This window comes from Seriola lalandi, unplaced genomic scaffold, assembly GCF_002814215.2.
Source record: "Seriola lalandi dorsalis isolate HSWRI2012SDOR001 ecotype SW California unplaced genomic scaffold, Sedor1 jcf7180002054272, whole genome shotgun sequence".
NCBI lineage: Eukaryota > Metazoa > Chordata > Actinopteri > Carangiformes > Carangidae > Seriola > Seriola lalandi.
The window spans coordinates 43,048-67,250 of record NW_019524825.1 but is presented as its reverse complement, the minus strand read 5'-3'; the positions used below and the strand labels follow the sequence as shown (position 1 = coordinate 67,250).

The 24,203-nt window shown below is 41.6% G+C and overlaps 1 protein-coding gene across 4 annotated transcripts in view; it reads left to right on the top strand.

The window, feature by feature from the left end:
- Positions 1-23,621, top strand: part of LOC111654355 (phospholipid-transporting ATPase IH-like) — a 34,369-nt gene extending 10,748 nt beyond the window's left edge. The window contains exons 3-31 of one of the 4 annotated variants that reach the window (XM_023405334.2): positions 9-98; positions 1,426-1,506; positions 2,173-2,280; positions 4,415-4,543; positions 6,001-6,104; positions 6,218-6,268; positions 6,388-6,452; positions 6,544-6,625; positions 6,729-6,879; positions 6,985-7,182; positions 7,300-7,473; positions 8,220-8,386; positions 9,522-9,593; positions 10,442-10,515; positions 10,644-10,747; positions 11,405-11,586; positions 12,024-12,257; positions 12,413-12,590; positions 12,690-12,792; positions 13,329-13,474; positions 13,878-13,937; positions 14,554-14,681; positions 14,806-14,941; positions 15,411-15,434; positions 16,505-16,570; positions 16,846-16,949; positions 17,049-17,214; positions 17,938-18,052; positions 20,553-20,639. In XM_023405334.2, coding sequence (XP_023261102.1) covers positions 9-98; positions 1,426-1,506; positions 2,173-2,280; positions 4,415-4,543; positions 6,001-6,104; positions 6,218-6,268; positions 6,388-6,452; positions 6,544-6,625; positions 6,729-6,879; positions 6,985-7,182; positions 7,300-7,473; positions 8,220-8,386; positions 9,522-9,593; positions 10,442-10,515; positions 10,644-10,747; positions 11,405-11,586; positions 12,024-12,257; positions 12,413-12,590; positions 12,690-12,792; positions 13,329-13,474; positions 13,878-13,937; positions 14,554-14,681; positions 14,806-14,941; positions 15,411-15,434; positions 16,505-16,570; positions 16,846-16,949; positions 17,049-17,214; positions 17,938-18,015 — 3,255 coding nt within the window. In that variant the 3' untranslated portion in view covers positions 18,016-18,052; positions 20,553-20,639. Of the gene's footprint in view, positions 1-8; positions 99-1,425; positions 1,507-2,172; positions 2,281-4,414; positions 4,544-6,000; positions 6,105-6,217; positions 6,269-6,387; positions 6,453-6,543; positions 6,626-6,728; positions 6,880-6,984; positions 7,183-7,299; positions 7,474-8,219; positions 8,387-9,521; positions 9,594-10,441; positions 10,516-10,643; positions 10,748-11,404; positions 11,587-12,023; positions 12,258-12,412; positions 12,591-12,689; positions 12,793-13,328; positions 13,475-13,877; positions 13,938-14,553; positions 14,682-14,805; positions 14,942-15,410; positions 15,435-16,504; positions 16,571-16,845; positions 16,950-17,048; positions 17,215-17,937; positions 18,053-19,242; positions 19,329-20,552 lie in introns of those variants that run through there. The other 3 variants (XM_087173700.1, XM_023405333.2, XM_087173699.1) reach the window with 3 other exon arrangements.
- The last annotated feature ends 582 nt before the right edge of the window (positions 23,622-24,203 follow it).

Sequence of the window (24,203 nt, the reverse complement as noted above, 5' to 3'; positions counted from 1 at the left end):
TCCCACAGTACACTTTCTGGAACTTCATCCCCAAGAACCTGTTTGAGCAGTTCAGAAGAATCGCTAACTTCTACTTCCTGGTCATATTCCTGGTCCAGGTGAGATTTTCATGAAAACTACGACCTGTTTGTAAATTTGTTTAATCCGAAAATACAGCTAGGGAAGGAAGTACTATCCTAGCTCTCCATTTGTTAAAACAAAAACAAAAAAAACTTCGTATGATCTCATGAATGGCCACTTTTGTGATGTAATGTTTTTCTTTCCTAAGTGAAACTGGCCCATGTTTATTTATAGTCCATGGCTTTGCATCAAGATATTTGTAGGGCAGCTGGAGAAGTTCAGACAGCTGAACGCTGGCCATATTTTTCATACATACAGTACGTAACCATGTAGTGTAGATGAGATTGCTGATTATTCTTTTTTGTAGTTTTTTGAAGAAAACTTAAAATTTACGAAGCTCAAAACTTAAACTTAAAGTTGGCTTTATTTGCTCTTGAATCTATGGAACCAGAAAATCTGATGAAAACATTTTAAACACAGCAGATGATTTGGTTTAATTTACAGGACTTTACTTGGAACATCAGTGTCTGTACCAAAATTCAGTCAGTAAGTTTACTTGACTAACTTTTCTTATAGTTTCTCGTAGACTTTAATTGTGTAGATCTTTGAAACGGAGAAAAATATCATTCCATATGAGCCACAAACTGCCGTACATGACATTTTTGCATTTTCAGACGTTTCTTGACCCTCATAGCCTTAAATTAACTCATGGTTGGTTAAAGACCCTGCCTTCAATGTTTCCCGATTTCACAATAAGAGTAATTATCCAAGATGAACAGTTAATTCCTGCACCTGTTCTTGAGGTTACCTGAATTACCAATATAATCTGAAATTGCTACCATGATATTATCCTGAAATGATGAGCGTCGTACTGCACATTGTCCGTCTGTCTAAATCCAAATCAAAGAGAAACACTACATTGCAGTACATGCTGACGAACTCATCATCGATTTCTTTACTAGCAGTTTACCAGAATGCAATGCAGCCGCTGCTTGGGTCTTTGTGTGCTGTATGTTTTATCAGTAGCATGTGAAATACTGCACCCTCTTAATGAGACAAACTGGGCATGGCACACAGCAGCAGTGTTTGTGCTCCTTTTTTCTTTTTTTTGTTGACGGCAAAGTTCCTGCTTTGCTGTATTGCCCTCCTGTAAGTGCAGATGGGATACATAAAACAAGATTTGATTACTCTGATACTTTAACTTTGTGAGATTGGTGCTTGATTCCTTATTACAGAAGCTTTTCCCTGCTGCACTTCCTTACTCAGCGTTGCATTACTTGGCATCCTTTCCCCTCTCTTCTCTGTTTCCCCCCCCTCCCCCCCATCCCTTGCATCTTCCCCCCACTGTTCCTCTTTTCCTTGCAGCTTATCATCGACACCCCCACCAGCCCAGTCACCAGCGGCCTGCCCCTCTTCTTTGTTATCACTGTCACCGCCATAAAACAGGTAGGACACACACAAACATGCTCACATTTCCAGGAAATATTGCCTTCAACGATCATCCCCCTCACACACACTAACTCCCAGCCTCAAATATACACACAAACATACACAAACACACACACACACATACTCTCTCTCTCTCTCTCTCTCTCTCTCTCTCTCTACCAATCGGCTGCTCTATTATCTGTATATACGCATTCCTCTCTGAGCGAAAGGACATGCCATTGAATATGTGTGGTGATGTGAGAAATATGATAATGAATGGTCTCCTCTGTTAATCACTCTAGCTGAGTATCCCATGCCCCTGGGAGATGCATCCTCTCCACCACATCTCAGTACTGAGGGATGGGGTACTATCAGTGATAGATGAAGCTGTTCTGGCTAAGGAAGCCTGAGCTTTACTGGGACATAAATCTAAAACATGATGTGTTGGCTAGAAATCCAGGAAAGAGGTCACTAAGCTCAGGGAGCACAATGCTAATTAATTACAGCGTATGACTTTCACCTCTCCCCCTCTCTCTCTTGATCTCATGCTACGCTCTGGCCCTGATTCTCTCTGCACAATAATCTATATTTTGTGTTTCTACCCTGCCAACAAACACATTGGCTTTCTCTTCCTTCTCCCTCACAATCTCTCTCGCTGCATCCCTCTTTCTGCATCTCTCTCAGGGCTATGAGGACTGGCTCAGACACAAAGCTGACTGCTCTATAAACGAGTGTCCGGTGGACGTGGTGCAGCAGGGGAAGGTGGTGAGGACGCAGAGTCACAAGCTACGGGTAAGAATGGCCTCATTAGAGCAATATAGCACCTGAGGCCACAAAGCAACACCACTGTACTGCTGCATAGCTGACTTTTTCTATATCTGTCGCTCTCACTCCCCCCTTCTCTTCCTCTCTGCAGTCCTCTCTAACGTTGTTTCCTTCCTCTCTTGTTCTCTCTTTTCTTTCCCGCCATTAATTTCCCTGAAGTAGTAGTAGAGGAACAATCGGTGTCCCCTGGCACACCATGCAAGAGGTCCCTGGAGAATGAACAGGACTGATGTATTTCATGAGTTTGGATATTCCTGTCATCGCTCCCTTATGTTCTCCTATGTCATTCTGATGCAACAGTAGATCACTGTTTGGTCGTGTGGCTCAGTCTAATTCCTGGATATGTCTTATATGACTGAAATTTAGCATTAAATGAGTTATGGTAAGGGGTAGGGTTAGCATTGTTCTACGCACATGTGTAAAACAAATCGTTACTTAGTAGGTGGCAGTGTCATGAAAAACTAGAGTCCTACAAATGTCCTGAAACTGCAGCCTCCTCTACTGGAGAGACTCAAAGCGTGTTGGCTCCAGTGGTAGATGGATGTGACATTTGGAACTAAACTCTTGGACCTAAAGCATTAAAACACACTCACAGTTACCGTGTGTAATATCGGTTGATAACCAGGACCGAAGTCTTAAAGGAAAAGGCTGGTGTTACCAGCCAGCGCTGGACTTTAGGGAATTTTTAGAAATTTGGTGCAAACATTCACCTGGACTGAAGAACGAAGTGATTTGATTTTGGTGGTCATAGGTCAAAGGTTAGGGTCACGGTGACATTTTGTAGCCTTATTCTGATTTGTTGGTTTGTAGCCTCATTCTGGTTGGGTGGGGGGTTTGTAGTCGTGTTCTAATTGGTTCATTTGTAGCTGTATTCTGATTGGTCGGTTTGCAGACGTGTTCTGATTAATAAAATCAGAATGTGGCTACAATCCGACCGATCAGAATACAAATCCATCGGTCCGTGCCGTTCTCGTGAACACAATATCTCAGTGATGCCTTGAGGGAATTTCTTTATGGCTTCATCTAAATTGGCTACAAATAAATGAAAAGAAGTTGGAGTTGTTTGTGGTCACTATCGATCCATATAAATTCTACCGTGGAAATGAATGACTCCAACGGTGTTCATTTTCAGGCAATGCTGCAGATTGAAAGGATGATAAAGAGATGATAGAGTAGAGGAAATAAGACACCCATTAATGTAGTTTTATTTACAGTAGTCATAGTCCTGGTACCAGATGCAGGATTGAATGTCAACATTTCTGTTGAAAAGCAAGAGCCAGTTTCACTGAGCTTGCATGTTGCTGCAGAAATCTCTCTCATATCATCCCAGCGTGAATGAAAACAGAGGTGCTGCATAATGTGAATGTCTGGCTCAGCATCTCCTATGTAAATGTATAGTATATTTCAGATTTGTTTCCCCATTGTGTGAAGAGGGTATTTAAAAGGTGCTGGTGGGTCTCGTTTCTGCTGCGTCTGCTGCTCCTGTCGAGTGTGTGGGATGTAAAGGGTCATCTCAGAATGAGGCTTCGACACAGCTACACAGCCTTAAAGGTTACAGAGTGTTAGTTCATGTTACCATAGTAGTAGTTTTCACTGAATTTGATTAATCAGGACAGACATTTTACATTCACATGTAAAGAAGCTCTCCTTCTGTCTGTTTTGTCTCAATCTGTCACTGTCCCCGTCTTTCTCTCACTTAGTCCTTTCTTTCTTCCTCTCTCTCCATCTGTCTCTCCGTCTTCTGCATTTTTTTTCTCTACCAAGGTTTCTCACTTCTGTAGATCAAACAGAGAGGATTAGAGTGTGAATTGGGAGCAGGAATAATGATGAATATATTAATCATGCAAAATCAGAGAGCGTGTGTCATGTGTATGGTCACCGTGGAGATGGGATTTATCAGAGCTTAAGCCTGCTCCGCTCGCATAATCTGTTATGCAACTTCTTAATCCTTTGGAAAAAAAAAAAAAGGGATGTTAAAGGATGAGCAGACGATTACCCGCAGGTCTGTCTGTGTGTCTTTTACTCTGTGTTTCTGTGAACCTCTTGTCAAAATACTTACAAAAATTGCGGGGTGTGTGATGTGCCTGTCCTGCTCCGTCAGGTGGGGGACATCGTTATTGTGAGGGAGGACGAGACTTTCCCCTGTGACCTCATCCTGCTCTCCTCGAGCCGTCATGATGGGACCTGCTATGTCACCACCACCAGCCTGGATGGAGAGTCTAGTCACAAGGTGCCAGGACTAGTGCATGATTTTTAACTATAATAATGTTTTTTTTCACTTAACCTTAAAGTTACCATATTTAAATCCCTAAAAAGAAACACCTAAAGGTTAACATGGGTCTTTCAAATGTCTGGGAAATTAAACAGCTATATTAAGGCCTTCTAAAATGCTAAAATGTCCAGCATTTTTTTCATCAAATAATGCATTCCTACTCTTGAAATAACATTAGTATAATGGCATTACCAGCATTGTTACACAGTGTTTTATATACTTACATATAGTGGGAAAACATTTTTTATGTCAGTGACAACAAAAGAAAACAACAGCACTGTCGCCAGGCATTATGTGTTATTGGGAAGTTAGTCTTTCTTCTTCTTCTTCGTACTTATATAATGCTATACAATAGTTTCACTAAGCACATTTGGATTTTACACTATATCTTACCTGTTTACGGTTTGGAAATTTTCAGTTCCCTCCAATATGTTCATTTAGAAACTGACAGTTTTGTGGTTTTGGCTCCAGATTTTAAACTGATCTGGATTGATAAATGTTTAGTAATTTAATCTTTTAGATTGACAGATAATTAATCAGCAATATTCACCCCAACCAAGGAGGTTAGGTTTTCACCCGTGTCTGTTTGACTATTTATTCTTCAGCAGTATTATGCAAAAAGTGCCAAACTGATTTGCATGGGCCAGGGAAGAACACATTACATTTTGGTAAAGATCTGGTTAGGGGCAGATCCAATTTTTTTTATAATTTTCCTTAACATTGCAAGATTTTTGTCAATTTTTCAGGAAATAGTTTATGGATCTAAAAAAATCAGAAATATTTATGGTGTTGACATCTATGACTTTGTACAGTTTGGTGCAGATCCAGCTAATTATCTGGATCTGACAGACAATACAGGCTCTAATGAGCGCCCTTCTAGTCTGAAGATGTCACCTTAGTATTTTTCACTTTTCTGACATAATGGCAAAATATAAATTGATTAATGAAGATAATAATTGGCAGAGTAATAAAAAGAATAATTAGTTGCAGCCTTAAAATTTTCAATCAAAACATGCACTCAGACTCACAGAAGATGTCACACACCACGTTTCACATTTTCACCTCTCTGATGTTCATCGGTGTCGCTCACATGACCATATGCATGGCTGAGCATACACACACACGCACGCACACACACATATCCCACAGTGTAGCGAAGAGTACTCCACCCACCCTCCTCATACATGCCCCCGGGGCGACCTCCCGCTGTGTTCACCTTCCCAGCATGCTCTCCTCTGCTGACCCGGGGAGGGCTTTATTAGCAGCTCACCTCCCTGGCTGTCCTGGTCATTTAGAAAACCTGCAGGAAGCCAGGCTGAGGAGTCAAATGAACCCTGCTCTCATTAGCGGCAATGGGTGACATTTTCCTCTGTTGTCTTCTTCTTCTTCCCCCTTCCTCCACCTTTCTATCTCAGACCTATTATGCTGTACCAGATACCATGGCCTTTAGAACAGAGCAGGAGGTGGATTCGCTACATGCCACTATTGAATGTGAACAACCGCAGCCTGACCTCTACAAGTGAGTCTGACACACACTCCCTGATGCATCTTATACACAGATCTGCCACCTCTTAGAAATGAATCTTCCTTTATTGATATGTCTTGATTTGATTTCGCTGTGACCTTTCACAGATTTGTGGGACGGATCAATATTTACAAGGACAAAGAAGAGCCTGTGGCTAGGTGAGTGTACTTTTTAATATACTTTTCCTTTAGTTTTGAATTTTTTCTCTGATTAAATAAATGTTTTTAATGGTGTTTTTGAAATAAATACAGCCAGGGCTTCTGTTTTATTCTTGCAGACCACTTGGGGCTGAGAACTTGCTCCTTAGAGGAGCCACACTGAAGAACACACAACATATTTATGGTAGTAAATTGCAGATTCACACTGCTTAACAGTTAAAGGAAAGGCTGATGTCATTATTGTCTTGGTAACTCAGTGTTTTCTCTCCTCTCAGCTGTTGCAGTCTACACTGGCATGGAGACCAAGATGGCGCTCAATTACCAGTCTAAATCTCAAAAGCGCTCCGCTGTAGAAAAGTATGTTTAATGACTAAACTCCTCTCACTGCATAATTTAGAGTTGTTCTTTGTGGATTGGTTCAGGTTCCCGATCCATGACCCCAACCCTTGTCTCTCTGCAGGTCGATGAATGCCTTTCTCATAGTGTATCTGTGCATCTTAATCAGTAAAGCGGTGATCAACACTGTTCTGAAATACGCTTGGCAGTGGTCTCCCGACAGAGATGAGCCCTGGTACAACCACAGAACTGAGAACGAGCGCCAGCGGCACGTGGTCCGTTTATCAACCTCTACTTTGAAAACGCACCATTGCCGCCTAATCTCAAATCTCATTTTCTTAAAACTGCATCGCTGTTGTCTTTCTTCCTCCCAACCGCAGGTGATCCGAGCATTCACAGACTTCCTCGCTTTCATGGTCTTGTTTAATTACATCATCCCAGTGTCTATGTACGTGACGGTGGAGATGCAGAAATTCCTCGGCTCCTATTTCATCACCTGGGATGAGGAGATGTTTGATGAAGAGCTGGGAGAGGGCGCTCAGGTCAACACCTCCGATCTGAATGAAGAGCTGGGACAGGTAAATCAGCACACACACACACACACACACACACACACACAAACAAACATTTGCATACAATATCTGAATGTAAACTTTCAGCAGCCATGCCCTTACTCTACCCTTCCTCCCTCCCAGGTGGAGTATGTGTTTACTGATAAGACAGGCACTCTGACTGAGAACAACATGGAGTTTATTGAATGTTGTGTCGATGGGAACGTCTACATCCCGCATGCCATCTGCAACGGGCAAATCCTCAGCGCTGCTTCCAGTATAGACATGATTGATTCCTCACCTGGAGGATACAGGAGAGTAAGTCTGTATGTGTGTGTTTGTGTGTGTGTTTGTGTGTGTGTGTGTGTGTGTGTGTTTGTAAAGTAAAAAGGCTTCTAAATCCAGCCTGAATTGAAAATTGGCTGTACTAACTTGGCTACCGAATAGAGACACTTGCAGATTAACATGTCACATTTCAGGCAGGAGGGCCATTACAATAATTTCCACTGACATCTTAATATAAACAAATGTCTATTTTGCATTTCCCTTGCTGAAGTAAACGACCTCTACAGTATATCCAGTTCATGAAAACTTCATCATTTTCTTTGTAACCTCCATGTCTTACATGGGGAAAAAAGTCCTCTGTTACACAGAAAAGTGATGAGCTTTGTGTTTTTGGCAGCGGCAACAGCGATTTGTTTAGATTTAATAGAAGAAAAGTTGTGTAGTCAGCACAAGCAGCAGTCGCCACCACAGATGACCAGAGAGAAAGAGAAGTGCACTCCCTGCCAAAACTTAAATGGGTAGAAAACTTAAGCAAAGATTTGCATAGATATGCTGTGTTGTTGCTATGTTTTCAAGGAAATATAAATTAAAAAAATACCACAGCAGTGACTAAATAGCACCAAACTCGCATCCAAAATTACTGCTTGAAAAGGGAAAAAACGTATCAGGAAGTATTTTACTTCAGTGATGAACCTTTGGGATGAACTTAACTGTTGCCTGAATAAAATAGAGATTAAGTATTAAGTATGTTTCTGTATTTGTCTGCGTCTGCCTCGTAGGAACACGAGGATCTGTTTTTCCGGGCATTGTGTCTGTGTCACACGGTGCAGGTGAAGGAGGAGGAGACAGTGGATGGCATCAAGAGAGGCATCCACCAGGGCAGGCCCACCTCCTTCTACATCTCCTCCTCGCCGGATGAGGTGGCTTTGGTGGAGGGAATGAAAAGGTAAACACTCTAACACTCACTTTCAGCTGTGTTGCATTCTAGCACATCGATCCTTCAAATGCAAAACGTTCAGACTTTTTTTTGTCAATTTGAGAGTGTTTACATTCACATCAGATGAACTGTGAGAGAACTGTAACCTTTTACATTCATACTGCCCCATTTTTAGGAGACCAGGTAAATTCGTTTTTTTCACAACACATTAGGAAGAGTGATTTTAGGCAGTCAAGAACAACTTTGCTGTTTAGCCATTAAAGATAATTGTTCATTTACAATGTCCTAAAATTAGGGGAGGATGTATAAAAAGGGATACTAGCCCTACACTTTTTAACAAATTTAGATGTCAACACCTCATTATAGCACTAAAGGGTCACCGTACAGACATTGTTTCATTTTAAATTCAGTGAGATGGAGGGAAGAAGATCCAACGCATTGAAAAATGTCCTTGAATTCAGCCGAGTACGTCTTCTGCTGTGTTCTGCTGTCATTAGCTTTGTGTCAATAACACAGTCCCTTCATTGATTTCAATGAGACAACTGCGTTGCCAACAAAGAAACGCAGGGTCGTTCAACAAAAAAAGTTGGTCCTGGCTCAGCTTCTGCTGCAATGCCGTCTGGTAATAGAAATTATTGGCCAATCAAACAAGAGCACCCCTGGTAAAATACTTTCTACCCTTAATGCCCGAGGTGGAGGAGGAGCTGATTGCTGCAGTAAAACTTTGACAGAGTTGTATCGTCCTTCTTTAAACCGCTGTGCAGTGTTTTAGCTTCTGTTTAGCTTTAAAATTGTTGTTGGTCGTATTTCATCTTCTCACCAGTACCTGTAGCAGTGCTGGTGAAAACTTACTTTTTTAATTATTTTTCAACACAGTGCTATTTTCAGTCTGAACGTAGCTTTAGAAAGATGTGTGAGCGGTCACGTGGTCAATCACGAAACTCGAAAGCAATCTCACGTATTGCTTTCGCAGATGTGAAGCACTTAAGATGGCGTATGTGTAAGCTGTGCTCCTGTTACACTGAATGCGTCAGAACACCTGCAGCCTTTCCAAGTGTGATAGAAATGAGTACTACTGCTCAGTGTGTATGGATACCTTCTGTCAGACTGTAATGAATCATTCCTCCGTCACTCTCGTTGCCAGGCTGGGTTACACCTATCTGAGGCTGAAAGACAACTACATGGAGATCCTCAACAAAGATGACGAGATTGAAAGGTTGGTCTGCTAAGTGTCCGTTGTGGTTACACCACAGGAGATAAAGCAGGAGTGAGTCGGTTGATGGGAGCTGCGCTCGTACATCATCTGCCTGGAAGGAAGCAGCCATTCGGATTGTGTTTCGTGTTGGACAGAGGTTACACAAAACTACAACCGCAAAAGACTGGGCAGAGAGTTGTTTTTAGAAACTGCTCAATCAGATCAAAATGCTCCAGATGATCAGTAAGAATGAAAGGCAGCAAGATTCCATTAGAGGGTAGCTTTGTGGAAAGTGTCTAATGTTGTGATCCGTAGGAAGTGTTCATGTAACCGTCCTCTCTCTCCATCATTCTCTGCAGTGGTCTGTCAATAGTGAGCTATTTTAAGGAAACAGGGAGCGGGAGAGGGGAGGGAGTGTAACCAGTGATGTGAAGACTTGCAATAGAAAGGCAAAAAGGTTCTAGAGTATTCTCACACTTGCTGTTTTAAGCCTTTATAAGGAAACTGAATCTTTGGGCCCAGTACACAAACTACCACACCAGTCGAAAACCTACTTGATTGAACACTATCAAACTTTATTGTATTATTGTCATGTTATTGTAATATTGAAGGTGGCATTTGAAGCCAGACAAGCACCTTTTTTCAAAAGTCAGATAAAATCAATCAATACCTGACTGCGTTCTGTTTTTTATCATACCCTCTTTTTTCACATCACCACATTGGGGTCTGCACAAGAACAGACTAGAGCTTGACCAGAAATTAGAATATGCACTTACTACAAATTAATCAAAAATCTCCTGTCGACATATTTCACTTCATTTGCAAGAGTGTTAACAAAAGTGAACCCCCCAGTGCTGTCTCTCCTTCAGGTTTCAGCTGCTCCACGTGCTGAACTTCGACTCCGTCAGGAGGAGAATGAGTGTCATAGTCAAGTCAAGCTCAGGTAAGAAGGACTTTGACACAGAAGTGAAACAGAAACCAAAGCTATGTTCATGCATTTTACGAAACTAGAACAGTCTTGCAGTTTGTTAAAAATGTTTTTTGGTGTATATGTTGTTTTGGGGCTCTCAGGAGAATACCTGCTCTTCTGTAAGGGCGCAGACTCGTCCATTTTTCCACGGGTGGTGTCTGGGAAGGTGGAGCAAGTGAAAGCCCGGGTGGAGCAGAACGCTGTCGTAAGTGTAAAGAGATTAAGCAGTGTAAATATATAATGTGTTTGATATTACATCACATCAGTCCAGTTTTAGTATAAATATCATTGACTGGTAATTTAAGGGCAGTAATGTATCCTTACAAGCTTCTGCCTCATGAAATATGAAAAGAATTTCAGAAATATAAGTTTCAGTGACTCATGATAACTTCAATGCTCCTGCAAAGACAAAAATTCAGCAAAACATTGAACACTTTAGAAGCTCAAACTTAAAAGCTCAATTTAAAGTTAATTTAGATTTTTTTAAAGTCAGAGTAAAAGGCATCCATCGGCATCTTAAAGAAAAATTAATATTTAAAAAAGTCACTGTATGCTACCTGCCCAGGACCAAATAGCAGACAAAGTTAGTGACTAGCTGGTGAGCGTGGTGAAGCATTTAGTAGTTAAAGAGTCAGATGTTTCCCTCAGGAGTTTTGAACATCAAAGCAGAGCTTACAGGAGATTAAATAATGGACTTACATTGGGTGAATACAGCAATAAATGAATACTAATGCTGCTCTGTGGCAACTGGATGTGTTAAAAAAAACACAATTATCTTTGACAAACTTAGTTAGGGTCACGTGACATGGTTGCATATGAAATCACAGATCCAGTGTCTCTTCATCTCTCACTGTGACACCAGGAGGGGCTGCGCACTCTCTGCGTCGCCTATCGACGGCTGTCAGAGTCAGAATATGAGGCGGCATGTCATCACCTGACCGAAGCCAAGATGGCCCTGCAGGACAGGGAGCAGAGGCTGGCACAGGCCTATGACATCATCGAGAGGGACTTTGTGCTTTTGGGTGCTACAGCAGTGGAGGACAGGTTGGTCACTGTGGAGGGGTGGGGGGATGGGGATGGGGTTGGGGGGGTGTGGAAGGAAAAGATTTAAAAGCAGTGAGACAGAAGGGAAGATTAATGAGTCATGAAGTCGTCCTCAAAGTATTATCATGACTCATGAGGCCAAAAAAGATTCAGCCTGAGCTCAGAGAGGTGACTTACTACTAAAACTAATACAGTTTGGTTCCTTTCTTCACTATGCTGTGATACCAAATGTGTTTGTCCTCTGACAAAGTAGACCTCAGTATTGACCCTAACTGACCGACAGTTTGACTGCCTAATAGATAAAGTGGTGATGAGCAGGGACAGGGGTGGTCGTGCATTGATAAGTTGTCACCAGTTGGTAATTGATTGAAGTTCTGATGGATGCTCTAACCTACCCGACTGCAGGCTGAAACTCTCATTGACTTATTGATGTGCAGGCTCCAGGAGAAAGCTGCAGATACCATTGAGTCACTGCACAAGGCTGGGATGAAAGTTTGGGTCCTGACGGGAGACAAGATGGAGACGGCGGCGGCTACCTGCTACGCCAGTAAGCTGTTCCGTCGAAGTACGCAGATCCTGGAGCTGACCAAGAAACGCACAGAGGAGCAGAGTCTGCATGATGTTCTGTTCGAACTAAACAGGACCGTTCTCAGACAACGCTCTATTTCTGGGTATGAGACACTGCATGTGTATATCTAACACATCAATCAACAGTGTATGTACACTTTACTTTTGTTCAAATCAGAATTTCACGACCACACACATTGACAATTGGTTGTGTGTACATAAGTCCTCCTTTTGATTGGTCTGTGATCATTTCTTCCAGGTTGTCGGTAGACTGTCTCGACTTTGGCCTGATCATCGACGGGGCCACTCTGTCTGCCGTATTAAAGCCTAATCAGGAGAGTGCAGGCCACGGCAACTACAGAGAGATCTTTCTGGAGATCTGTCGCAACTGTAGTGCTGTGCTCTGCTGTCGCATGGCACCACTGCAGAAAGCACAGGTGACAGAACTGCACTTCCTTTTTTTACCAATATACTCCAGGCACCTTCCTAAGTGATAAATGGTTGTAGTGATTGAAATGGGGTTTTTGTTTCTGCAGATTGTGAAACTAATTAAAGCTTCCAAGGAGCACCCCATAACCCTCGCCATCGGTGATGGAGCCAACGATGTCAGCATGATCTTGGAAGCACATGTGGGCATTGGTGAGCTGATTTCACTCCTCTAATTAGAGGCTAATTTGGCAAATCATCCATTAAAATATGAAAGACATTGTTTCTGTTAGAGCCTGAGTTGATTTTCAAAGCTTTTTCTGACATTGTTATTGGAGTATAAAGGAAATCTGATGAAACTGTATGAGCCAATATTTGCTTCTTCTTCTTTTTACCCGGACACATAATGTAAACAAACATTTTTGCAAAGCATCCCTCTAATTTGATCATCTTTACTCAGGATATTTGCAGGATATTTTTTGATACATTTTATTATCAAAGATCATTGAAATGGTGAATATAAGAGTTATTTAATTGTGAAGTTTTCTGCTTAAAATCTTTAAGCAGAAATTGAAATGAAATAATTATAAATCATATATAAGCTATAAAAAAAACAATATATTAAACTTGATTTTAAAAATGGTCAAATATACCTGCAAATTAAGCCAATAAAACATAGTAATAACTCATTGATGGCTTTGTTACATTCCTGATCAGATTAAATTTAACAGCCTCTTATGTTTCCCCAGGCATCATGGGTAAAGAAGGCCGACAGGCAGCGAGGAACAGTGACTACGCCATCCCCAAGTTTAAACATCTTAAAAAGATGCTACTTGTTCATGGCCACTACTACTACATCCGAATTGCTGAGCTTGTTCAGTACTTCTTCTACAAGGTACTAGACAAATGCTTTGTGTACTCCAGTGGCTCACACATTTTAATCACTTTATCGTAATTCCCAGTGAAACACTGAGTTACAAAGAACCAGATTTTTCAGCTACTCTGACAGATTACTGGATTCATGAATCCCTGGTGCAACATTCTCTCCTGGATTCATGGCCACGATGATCAGTGTGGGCGGCTTCCACAGAAAGCAGTGCCCTGCCAACTGATTCATTTTTTCCTTTTGGCAGGCCAGCTCTTTGCGGCCCACTCAGTGAGCTTATAGCGCAATCTCTGCTTAAACAGAAATGTGTAGATAGTAGCATTTTTAGATTCTTCAAATCTCTTCACATGTACTTGTCACAAGCTTATCACTTTCTCTACTTGTTGTTTTTCCAACTCTTAAATCTTTCCAGAATGTATGCTTCATCTTTCCTCAGTTCCTGTATCAGTTCTTCTGTGGTTTTTCCCAACAGGTAAGTTCTTTATACTGTGCTGGGGTTACAGTATGCAGGCACACAGTGTAGTATGTAAATTGATTACGTATCCTCACAGTGTCATATATTAAATTAGCTTCACATTGTCAAAACTGTTTTTTATGTTTACTTTTAAAGCTGCATTTTTATGTCAACAATGATGATGTTTAATGTGAAAGGTGTTGTTCATAGACATCACAGATGTTCATCACCTCATTCTGTAGTTCCCCTAAACTCTACCGAGCATTATAACATCTTTTACGTCATTATTTTGGTTTTCTGGCTAACAAATTCTGCTTCATCAGTCTTGTTTTTAAGAGCATCTACCAGCTGTTTACAGTGAAAAGGATCTGAAAAAACACACTTCACGTCCCTGCAGAGCACCAAATAGCTGACAGTCCAATATAGAATTAAAAAGATAAATAAATAATTAATTGAAGAAGAATTAATATTGGACAATATTGGAGTTGTATTTTGCCAGAAACACAATATGTCAGATGTTGTGTTTTTCTGCTCGTTGTCCCAAGTGGCCAAGAAAACAACTCATTCGGCTTTGAATTTTAAGACTGCCTTTTAGTTCCAGATGTGTAATGCTGTATATGTTGTCCCTTGGCAGCCTCTGTACGACACCGCCTATTTGACGTTGTACAACATCAGCTTCACCTCACTCCCAATCCTCCTCTACAGCCTGGTTGAAAAGCACGTCACCATGGAGACACTCAAGCGGGATCCCTCCTTGTACAGGTGTGGTCTGAAGAAAATCTGACGTCCCAAAAATGTTGTGCTGGTTAAAATATCATTTGACTGTTACAACAAAAGGTTTGTTGCCTTTACTCAAATGCTCCTTTTTTCTGGCCCTTTCTCGCAGGGACATCGCAAAGAACTCCCTCCTCCGCTGGCCGGTCTTCCTGTACTGGACGTGCCTGGGAGTGTTTGACGCTGTTATCTTCTTCTTTGGTGCCTACTTCCTGTTTGACAACACCACCTTCACCAGCAACGGCCAGGTGAGCCTCTTTGGTGAAGCGAATACAAATAAAATAAAACAAGTGTTGTGGGGTGTTTGAGGTGTCCCTTAGGGAAATTAAAGGAGGATAATGGATATAAAGAAAGTACTGGCTTTACAAACACTCATCCATCTCCATTGGATTTTCATGAAAGAGGAGTTAAGTGTTAAGTGACTTGGCGGTCGTATTTTTGTTATCTGTAACAGTAAGGTTTCTGTCCTGGGGCTCCCTTATAGATCAGCAACATTGGATCTCCATTCATATCGACAACGCAATAGCATCTTTCTCTGTATTGTTAATTTGTATCATGTCGACTGTTTTTAATTGCCTTTGGTCCTGTTTTTTAAGTTGAAACATCCTGAAATTCATTTTACCCTTTGTCCTGATTCTTTTCTCTTTTCTTCCCCCTCCTTCTCTCTGCTTCCTCTCTCTTTATTTTGCTCCTCCTCCTCTTCTTCTTCTTCCTCAGCTTATGACCACCAACACACAGATGGTAAGCCTGTCTCCCTCCCTGTCAGCTCTCTCTGTCTTTCACGCTCTTTTAGTTCCTGTCGTACCGTTTAAGCTTTCAGTTTGACCGTTTCATCCGGTTTCATCCTTTCTCACTTCACATCATCCATGCACTTTCATTTGAATGTGTAGTTTTCTTGTGCTCCATTATTCCCCTAATCTCTGTAAAGCCCTGAATCCTGCACAGTACCTGATCTTAACAACTCCACTGACATAGTAGAAACCTTAGATGCCCCCCCCCCACATTATCCTTGTGTTTATTTGTTGTAGTAGATAGAGTATTGCTAGTATGTGCTATAGATTAAAATCCAACATCTGTTTGTTTTTTCTGTCTAATGTGTTTGTGCATCTGTGTGTGTGTGTGTGTGTGTGTGCGCGCGCGCGCGTACATGCGTGCGTGAGTGCGTGCGTGCGTGAGTGCGTGCGTGAGTGTGTGCGTGTGCGTTTGTCCATGTGTTTGTGATAGCAGTTTATGAGGTTGGTTGGTTTTTAATTTGACTGCTCCAGCATTCATGGAGTGGCTGAATTGTTTTCATCCTGTGTGCTTTCTGCTCTTTTGACAAACAGACAAACAAAAAAACAGGTGTAAAACAGCAGTTCTCAAAAATTCTGCCATTCAAAAAGGAAAGGCATAATGAATGAAGGAATTCTAGCACAGTTACTGGTACCAACAACCAGCTGTGGCTACATAAACTCCCCAGTTTCTTTGTCTTGATCTTTTTCTTCCTCCACCCTCCTTCATTCTCTCCCCCCAACTCTCATTCCATCTGTTCACTGTTGATGTCTGCTTAAACCTTCCTAGGATTTCAGCAGGTAGAAAAAATGTGGATGCTGAGAGGTGAACTGAAAATATTCTCGGCTTATTGGCCCACAAACCTTAAAAGACAGTCGCAGAGAATACTCTTTTCCTAACAGATTACCTCTCACCACAGCAGATATGACGTGAAGGTGTCTGTCTGCACTGTAAAACCGTAGGATGTTCACTAATCCATTAGCAGGGTTATGTGACTTGATTTAGCCACTTACCCTCTTCTTCCTCTCTCCCCCTCGCAGATGTTTGGGAACTGGACATTCGGGACTCTCGTCTTCACTGTGCTGGTGTTCACCGTTACGCTCAAGGTGTGTGAGCATGAGTCTTTGGATATTACATGGGGGCTCACTCATGTCGATTGTATTGCATAATAATCCCTCCATTTGAAAGAGTTCATTACCAATGCACGTGTGCATGACTGTATGCGAGGACAAGCTCGGGGCGCTCATGTTAACTATTATGTTACATAAATAATCGACTGCACTGGCTGCTCAGTGTGCACAACAGTAAAGCCTAAAGGCAAAGTCAATGGCTTTATTGACTGGTTGGATGTTTACTATGTATATATTCTTCTTTGTTTCAGCTTGCCTTGGACACACACCACTGGACCTGGATCAATCACTTTGTCATCTGGGGATCACTTCTTTTCTACGTTATTTTCTCTCTTCTCTGGGGAGGCATCATTTGGTATAACGTCCTTTGTTTTCACTAGTATCTGTAACCTTTACTTTAATTAGTACATTTCTAGAAAACCAATCCATTTCTGTCTTTCGTAATGCTGCCCAGGCCCTTCCTGAACTACCAGAGGATGTACTACGTGTTCATGCAGATGCTGTCTAGTGGTCCGGCCTGGCTCAGCATCATCCTACTTATCACAGTCAGCTTGTTGCCAGATGTCATCAAGAAGGTCCTCTGCAGGGCCATGTGTCCCACAGCCACCGAACGTGCACAGGTAGATCTCGGCACCAACTCCACAGTGAAACTGAAGCTTTGAATAGTCTTGTTCCCAAGTTATGTTTTATAATTTTCCCTATAGTTTCTGCCTATATTTTTAACTAAATGCTTTGCTGAAGCCATTAACCAATGACTAATTAATGCTTTCCCATTTTTAAAAGATAAACTATTTGTTGTTTTTTTTGCATTTCGGTTCACAAACTGAAATTCTTAAATCCTGGCTCATACTATATAATATTTTGATAGTGATAAACCATATGAATAAGCCTCAAATCTGTTCCACTCTATTAATCATCCAGGAAGACCATTAAGACCCCTAAAAGCTTTGAGCATCAGCGTGATTTAGTTTGACCTCCTATTCCCTGTGGCTTCACCTCACCTTCCTGTGAAGCAAGCTTCACCATGAATGGAAAAATGAATGAAGGGTCTGACAGATTTCTTCTTCCTGTGCTCTTTCTTTCTTCTCTTTTCTCCCTTGTCACTGCACCCTAATGGACCACCCTAATCAAAATTCACACTATCCTCCATTGTTTCTCCCTTTTTCCTTTCAATCACCCTTTAATGCCTTATCCTCACCGCTGCCATCCTCCTTTTTCTCCTTCCTTCCTCCCTTCTCATCACTCTCCCGTTTTTCTTCTCCTCTCTTGTTTCTTTCCCCACTGCTCCTGTGTGGTTGTGACTCTGCCCTCCGCACTCACTCGCACTTTCGTGGTAACTGCAGTCCACTCGCCCGTGCCTTACTGTGGAGCCGTCCACCATCTTCATGCTTTCTCAGTCCTCCAGCAGAATGAGTTTCTGATTGGCCCAGAGAGACGAGAGAGGAGCAGGAAGAGGAGGTGACTCTTTTAAGCCCTCATCTCTGTATGCATGGTGGCATGTTGCAGTGTAAACCACTTATCACTGTTTTGACACCTCGCCTAATGTGAAACTAACTACTAGGGTGCTATTGATGATGCCACAATGTCTGGTGTGTGAACCAGGTTACATTCATAGTATGCTATTCCTGCCATTTATGAAATCACCCTTTCATTGTATATTTCCTGTGTTTGGTGTTTGGTGTCCCTTTTCATATTTACTGTTATGTAACCATGTGTTCATGTCTTCATGTTGTCACCTTGTCTTTTGTTTTTGTTTTCTTTTGGAAGATGTTATGTTATGGATGGTAGGATGATGTCCTGCTAGGATTTCCTAGGACTCATTGGCAAGAATAGCTTAGGCTCATTGAATAGTCTAATAATTATTCATATCATGAAAATAATGAATGGATCTGGAAAAAATAAATATCATTAGATGTCAATAGATTAACAGTTTAAGTAACTTTTAAATTGCAAAACTTTCTCTGGTTCAGTTTTTTTTTACATTCATTTACACTTAATTTCAAATTAAGTTAGTTGCAGCCCTTTTGCAGTTCTTTGTAATTATTAAACCATTTCAGACTAATTGTTAACTATCTAACCCATATCTGATTTACAGAAAAGCTTTACAATCCCAAATCAAGGATCAGCAACCTAGTGTTGCTAAAGATCCATGCTAAAGGTCCATGGTGCTGTTCACACCTGTTTCTTAAATGTGTCATCAGTCACAATTAAACAGTGCTAAATACACATGTTCCTCAGTGAAGACAGACTGGGATCTAATAGGAAGTCACATTCAGTGACTAGGTGAAAAGATGTTTAGTATAGTGAACATAGAGTAACTGTGTCCTCACTGCACTTTATTTGTTTAAGCTAAACAACCAGGACAGTGTTTTGAAGTTCATAACCTAAGTGAGGTACCAAAAAGCCGCAGCAGGTGATTGTTGTGGATTGCTTTTCAATCAGTTTAACAGGGTTGACAGTTTTCCCACACACAACAAAGGAAGAGAAAAGTAGTCACTCCAAACACATTTTGAGCTTCATTCTGATGTTAGGTGAGGACTCGAGTCAGATCTAACAGATTCTAAGCACAAGCTGGATGTTAATAAATACAAGACGTGAGGTCTGAGGAGATTCCATTATCACTTCCTTTCCTTTGACGTCACCCACAGAAGGTAAGGACAGCGGGGGCCCTGGAGGGCTGTGTGGCTCCTGGTCCTGCTGGTGGAGGGGGAGGCAGTGAGCAGGACCCGCTCCACCCTGATAGGACCTGTGAGGGAGTCAGTGGAGAAAAAGCTGCTAGGACCTATGACTCCATGATGTCACACAGCCACAGCACCCCGTTCATCAAACCCTAGAGTCCCCCCCCCCTCCCTAGGTGGGCTATGATCACCGTGGTAACAGCACACAGAGGGCACTGACAGTGGGGAGTCGGGTTCTTAATGCTGCTACCAGGACGCTGCCTGCTGCTGTGCATTGTGTGGGGCATGCTGTCATGCTATGGCTTGGGCTTGAGGAGGGGAGGGTTGGCTGGGCCTTCATAAGTGTGTCTGCATGACAAGTTTCCTTCCGTCAAACCTACTTTCAGGAATCACAATATCCAATTAACTCTGCAGTGCTGGTTTCAAAGCGTGCTGTCCTTCTCACCGCATGTCAGCTGGGAATTAACTTGATCTGGGTAGCAGCCAAATTAGAAATTTTATCCTCTCTTTATTAGACCCAGGCTTCTTTAAATCCATTGCCACTTGTCACGTGGGCTCCAACAAGTTGTAAACTTGTGACTGGTTTTGGTCCTGGACTGTAGCTTACGACAGATGTCAAAGTAAAGTTGAGGGTCTAACAGTGAAGGTTCTGGATCAAAGGAGGTTTAATTATGTAATATGAAATGACTGTCAGGTTTTAGAGACTTATACCGATTTAATTAGTTACCAAGCTCATATTTTATTAGGCAGTGCCACTAGTAGACTGACTAATCCAATGCTGAAAAATATTTACCCAGGTTGCCCAGGCACCTCAGCAAACCAAATACTCTGCATCTGAGAAGTGTCATTTTGTACCAGAGACACTGATGACATCTGGTGTTGGAGGGTGAAATTGCAAGTGTGAATTTCGTCTTCATTTCTTCAGCATGCTAAATCTAACATGACTATTAATCACGATGGGAATTTTCAGAGGGTTTCATATAATGATCAATTTTGTATAGTATCCACACTTACTGAATTTTTTGTTCAGTTTGTTCAGTAAATCTGATCCAGGGGTCCACGGTATGAGGTCATTAATATTTCAAACTAAACATCTGGATATCTAAAACCTTTACCTTCTGATTATAACCCTGCTCTGTTCTGCTGATCTTATACATCAAGCCGTCTCACACGTTTTCTCATCGTTTTTTTTTTTTTTTGCTTGTTTCTGTTGTTTTGATTTTGTCTTCTCTGTGTTGAATTGTCTGGTGACGGTGCGTCCTCTCTCCCTCTCTCTGCAGGATCACGAGAGGCTTTCGCGAGGTGGCGTGGCCGAGTTGACTCCACTGTCGTCTCGTCGATCCTACAAAGGCACGAGCACGGACTCCTCTCACCACCACCTTGGCGCTGCCGAGACGCTGTCGCTCCGCAGGTCTGATTCCCTGCCCCAGAAACTACTGGCCCACTTGGCAGAAGGGGGAGGGGCAGACTTGTGCGCCCTCAGCCCCTACACGCTCCGTCTCTCAGGGGCGGGATTCGCCTACTACGCTCCAGGGCCGGAGACCTCCGTGTGAACACAAATGCAACACTCTGAAACTATGTGTATGTGATTTCTTTGTCGGTTAAAAACACACAGCATGTAGTACATCCCAAGATATGCGACCAAGATCTGCACCTCAAGGATCAAGGATTTATAGAACAAAATACAAACACGTTCACATTTGTCTAAAGCATGGGCACTCCATGCTGGGTTTACCATGTGCATTTTCTGGAATACACCTGAGTGGACAACCCTTTAGATATTATTGCTCTGACTCCTCATCCTCATACGTTGGTAACATCTTTTTGTTACAGTGTCGTCCCTGTCTTAGTCTCATCAAAGTTCCTGCTCAAACTCTTACTTGAAAAAATCTAAGAACAAAAAGGGGAACCACGTGAAGGTGCATTATTCCTTGCACTATGGAACTGTCAAGTTTCAATATGTCAACAGTCGGGCATTTTTGTATTCCTCGTCCTCATTTTCAGTCTCACATTCTTGCCTGTTCCTCCACTTTTGTGTCCTTTTTTTTTGTTTGTTTTTTTGCTTCTTTTGTAAATGTTTGTTGAAAACATTTATGTACAATATGTGGTCTGGCCAAGTAAGGGGCAGTCATCAAGCTCAGCCCTTTAGGTGTGCGTGAGTGTGCATGTGTGTGAGTGTATGCATGAATTTGCCTGTTATTGTATGTTTTTATGTGACACACCTTTGCCTTACAGGTAACCACACAGCAGCAGGCTAGGAGCCAAAGGAGAAATGTGTTAAAAAAAAAAAAAAGAAAGAAAGAAAGAAAAAAAAAAAGCAGAAGTGGTGTTTTACTAAGCCTTACACACACACAAACACACACCCATCAGCTGGAGGAGAGAAAAGGGGAAAATCTGAAGAGGGATGTGCAGTATTCTACCACCCTGCCTTAATTCATAGAAACCCATTTTCAGTGGATTATATTTCTAGCTCAATTTAAACAAGTTTGTGAGAGTACAAGGAGGTTCAGCGGAGATATATGTCTGGTACAGTGTGCCTATTATTCCTCTTTCAGCTTTCTTTTTACCATCATGATACTGTCACGCTTTGTTTCCCTTCTTATCCGCCAGTGTTTCATGTTGGATCTCTCTGCTGCACACTGATCTGTTCTTCTCTCAGTTGTTCCTTATCCGCCTTCATCCCCAGACATCATTCATCACAAACTATATCATGACACCTTTTCTTTCCCATGAACAATGGGCACACTGTACCCACTCCCGCCTCCATGTGGCCATGTAGGGTAACAGCAGCAGTCTTTATTTATGATGTCCTGAATGACATGCTATTCCTCACTGTTGCATTGTGCTTGTACGTTTGCTGCCATGCTCTGTGTTATGCAAAAGTAAATGTAAGAATGCTAATGTCATGTAGTCACATTATAAGGGGTTTTCCCTGTGTTGCATTAATCCATGAGTTTTTCTGTATTGTCCTAAAATTATTGATGGCAGTCACTGTTTATGTATGGATGTAACTTTTGATATGTGTATTGTAGTGAGACGGGGTGTTATATATAGTCTGTTGTAAGTAGGAGGGAGACTTGAATCGGCGATGTCACAATCAAATCAGTGAGAATGTTGAACTGATTTGTCCATCATGTCCTCCAGCTGAAGATTGTAGCTCATTATGGATGAACCTCTTTTCTGCATTTCTAACATCTGAAGTCCTCTTTGTCCAAAGCATATCTGTTGCGTTGCATAGCGAATGACTGACTCGGGAAGTCTTGAATGTCAGATTCTCAAGCATTTTTGTATGTTTATACAGTTTATTTTTCGTACACATCACCATCTGCCAACATGTATAGATTTAAAAACAGCTGTTCAGTGTTTTTTACTGGGGCACAGATGGTTTACCAGTTTGTTTGGAGGTCTGAATTTGTCTCACTCAAATCCCACAAAACCTCCACCAAGTGTTTTGGACCTGTTCGGGCTCAACATCCAGACAATGGTCGTTTTAAATGAAGGGCCTTCGTGCTTGTTATACAGCGTTCCACCTCGCTGTACTTTAATGATGTGATGGGGAATTCTTTGTAGTCATTCTTCAAACTTCTTCAAACAAACTTTTTTTTTTTTTTTAGGTGAGTCCTCCACAACTCAGTTTTTCACTACTTTTTGTCATTTTTGTGTTGGCCATTGTGAGAATTTCTTTTGCTACTTTTGTATCCCAGAGAAAAGACTATATTTTAACTCAGTTACAATGTGTGTTTAAGTTTGTAACCAAAATAAGAGCAACATATACATTATATGATTCATTAGAGATTTATCAATAGGTCTACACACTGCACTTTGTTCTACAAGAGATCAGTTTTCCCCTAAAAACAAGGTCTATTGTCTGTCGACTGGGGTTTGTAAGTGTTCACTCTTCCTCACAAGTTATTTTTCTAAGAAGATTGTAGTGGGTGAGAAAAGAAAGTGACCAAATAACTTGACATGGAATGAACTGTCTGTAGGTGTCAGCCTCTGTCTGAAAATGGGTTTATCACACCAGCCTTTTACTGCTGATCAGAATGTCAAACTGCTTTTCTAAGTCCATCAGCACAACAGCAGGTGCTCATCCTGTCACTCCTGAGCTTGGCAAAGGTCTGAAATGTCGACTTCTGTGCTCTGGGCAGCACGCTTCATATCATACTTTCAGTACAGCACTGTTTGTATTACTAAACAGGTTTTGAGAAACTACCTTTATTTTGGTGGGAGGGTGGGGGGAATAAAGATTTTAAAAGTTCACTTGTTGACTTTTTGCCAGCCTGTCTGTAGCAAATGAGGGCAAAGCACTGTATTGTCATTCTGCTTGTAATAAAGAAAGAGTGAAAACACTTGTCCTCTTTTCATTGTGTATTATTAATGTCACAACAGCAGCTTCACCCTGTCATTTATGTATTTGTTCTGCCATTATCAATGGCTGACCATTTACAATATCCTGTCATTTCAGACCCTGTCATGCCCCGCCCCTTTTAGTAGTAGACCTCAGTCTGTGTCCGCATCCCAATTAACACACCTGATCTTCATTCCCCTTAATCAAGCCATTCGGTATCTGCACCTGCCCTCAAACACTAGTCACACACACACACACACATTTAGCATTGCACTGACTCACAGTGGAAATTTATTTATTTATTTATTTATTTATTTTTTAAGTATCAGAGTGTCAGAATTGTCACACCAAAATGAGTGTTTCAAATTTTAAACTTTACATCCAATTTAAAATCTGGATGAGACTTGTTTGGGCGTACACTACCCAGCTACTGCAGATTATGGGGGTGGTGGGGTAACTTATTTCCCCCGGTGGCTCAAAGTAATTTCAGCTATATAACTTCAATCAAGCATTTGGCTTGTTTAGAATATTGACATTTGCAAGCAAGTCTATACTTCCATGTTTTTCTGCTGGATTAGTTCAT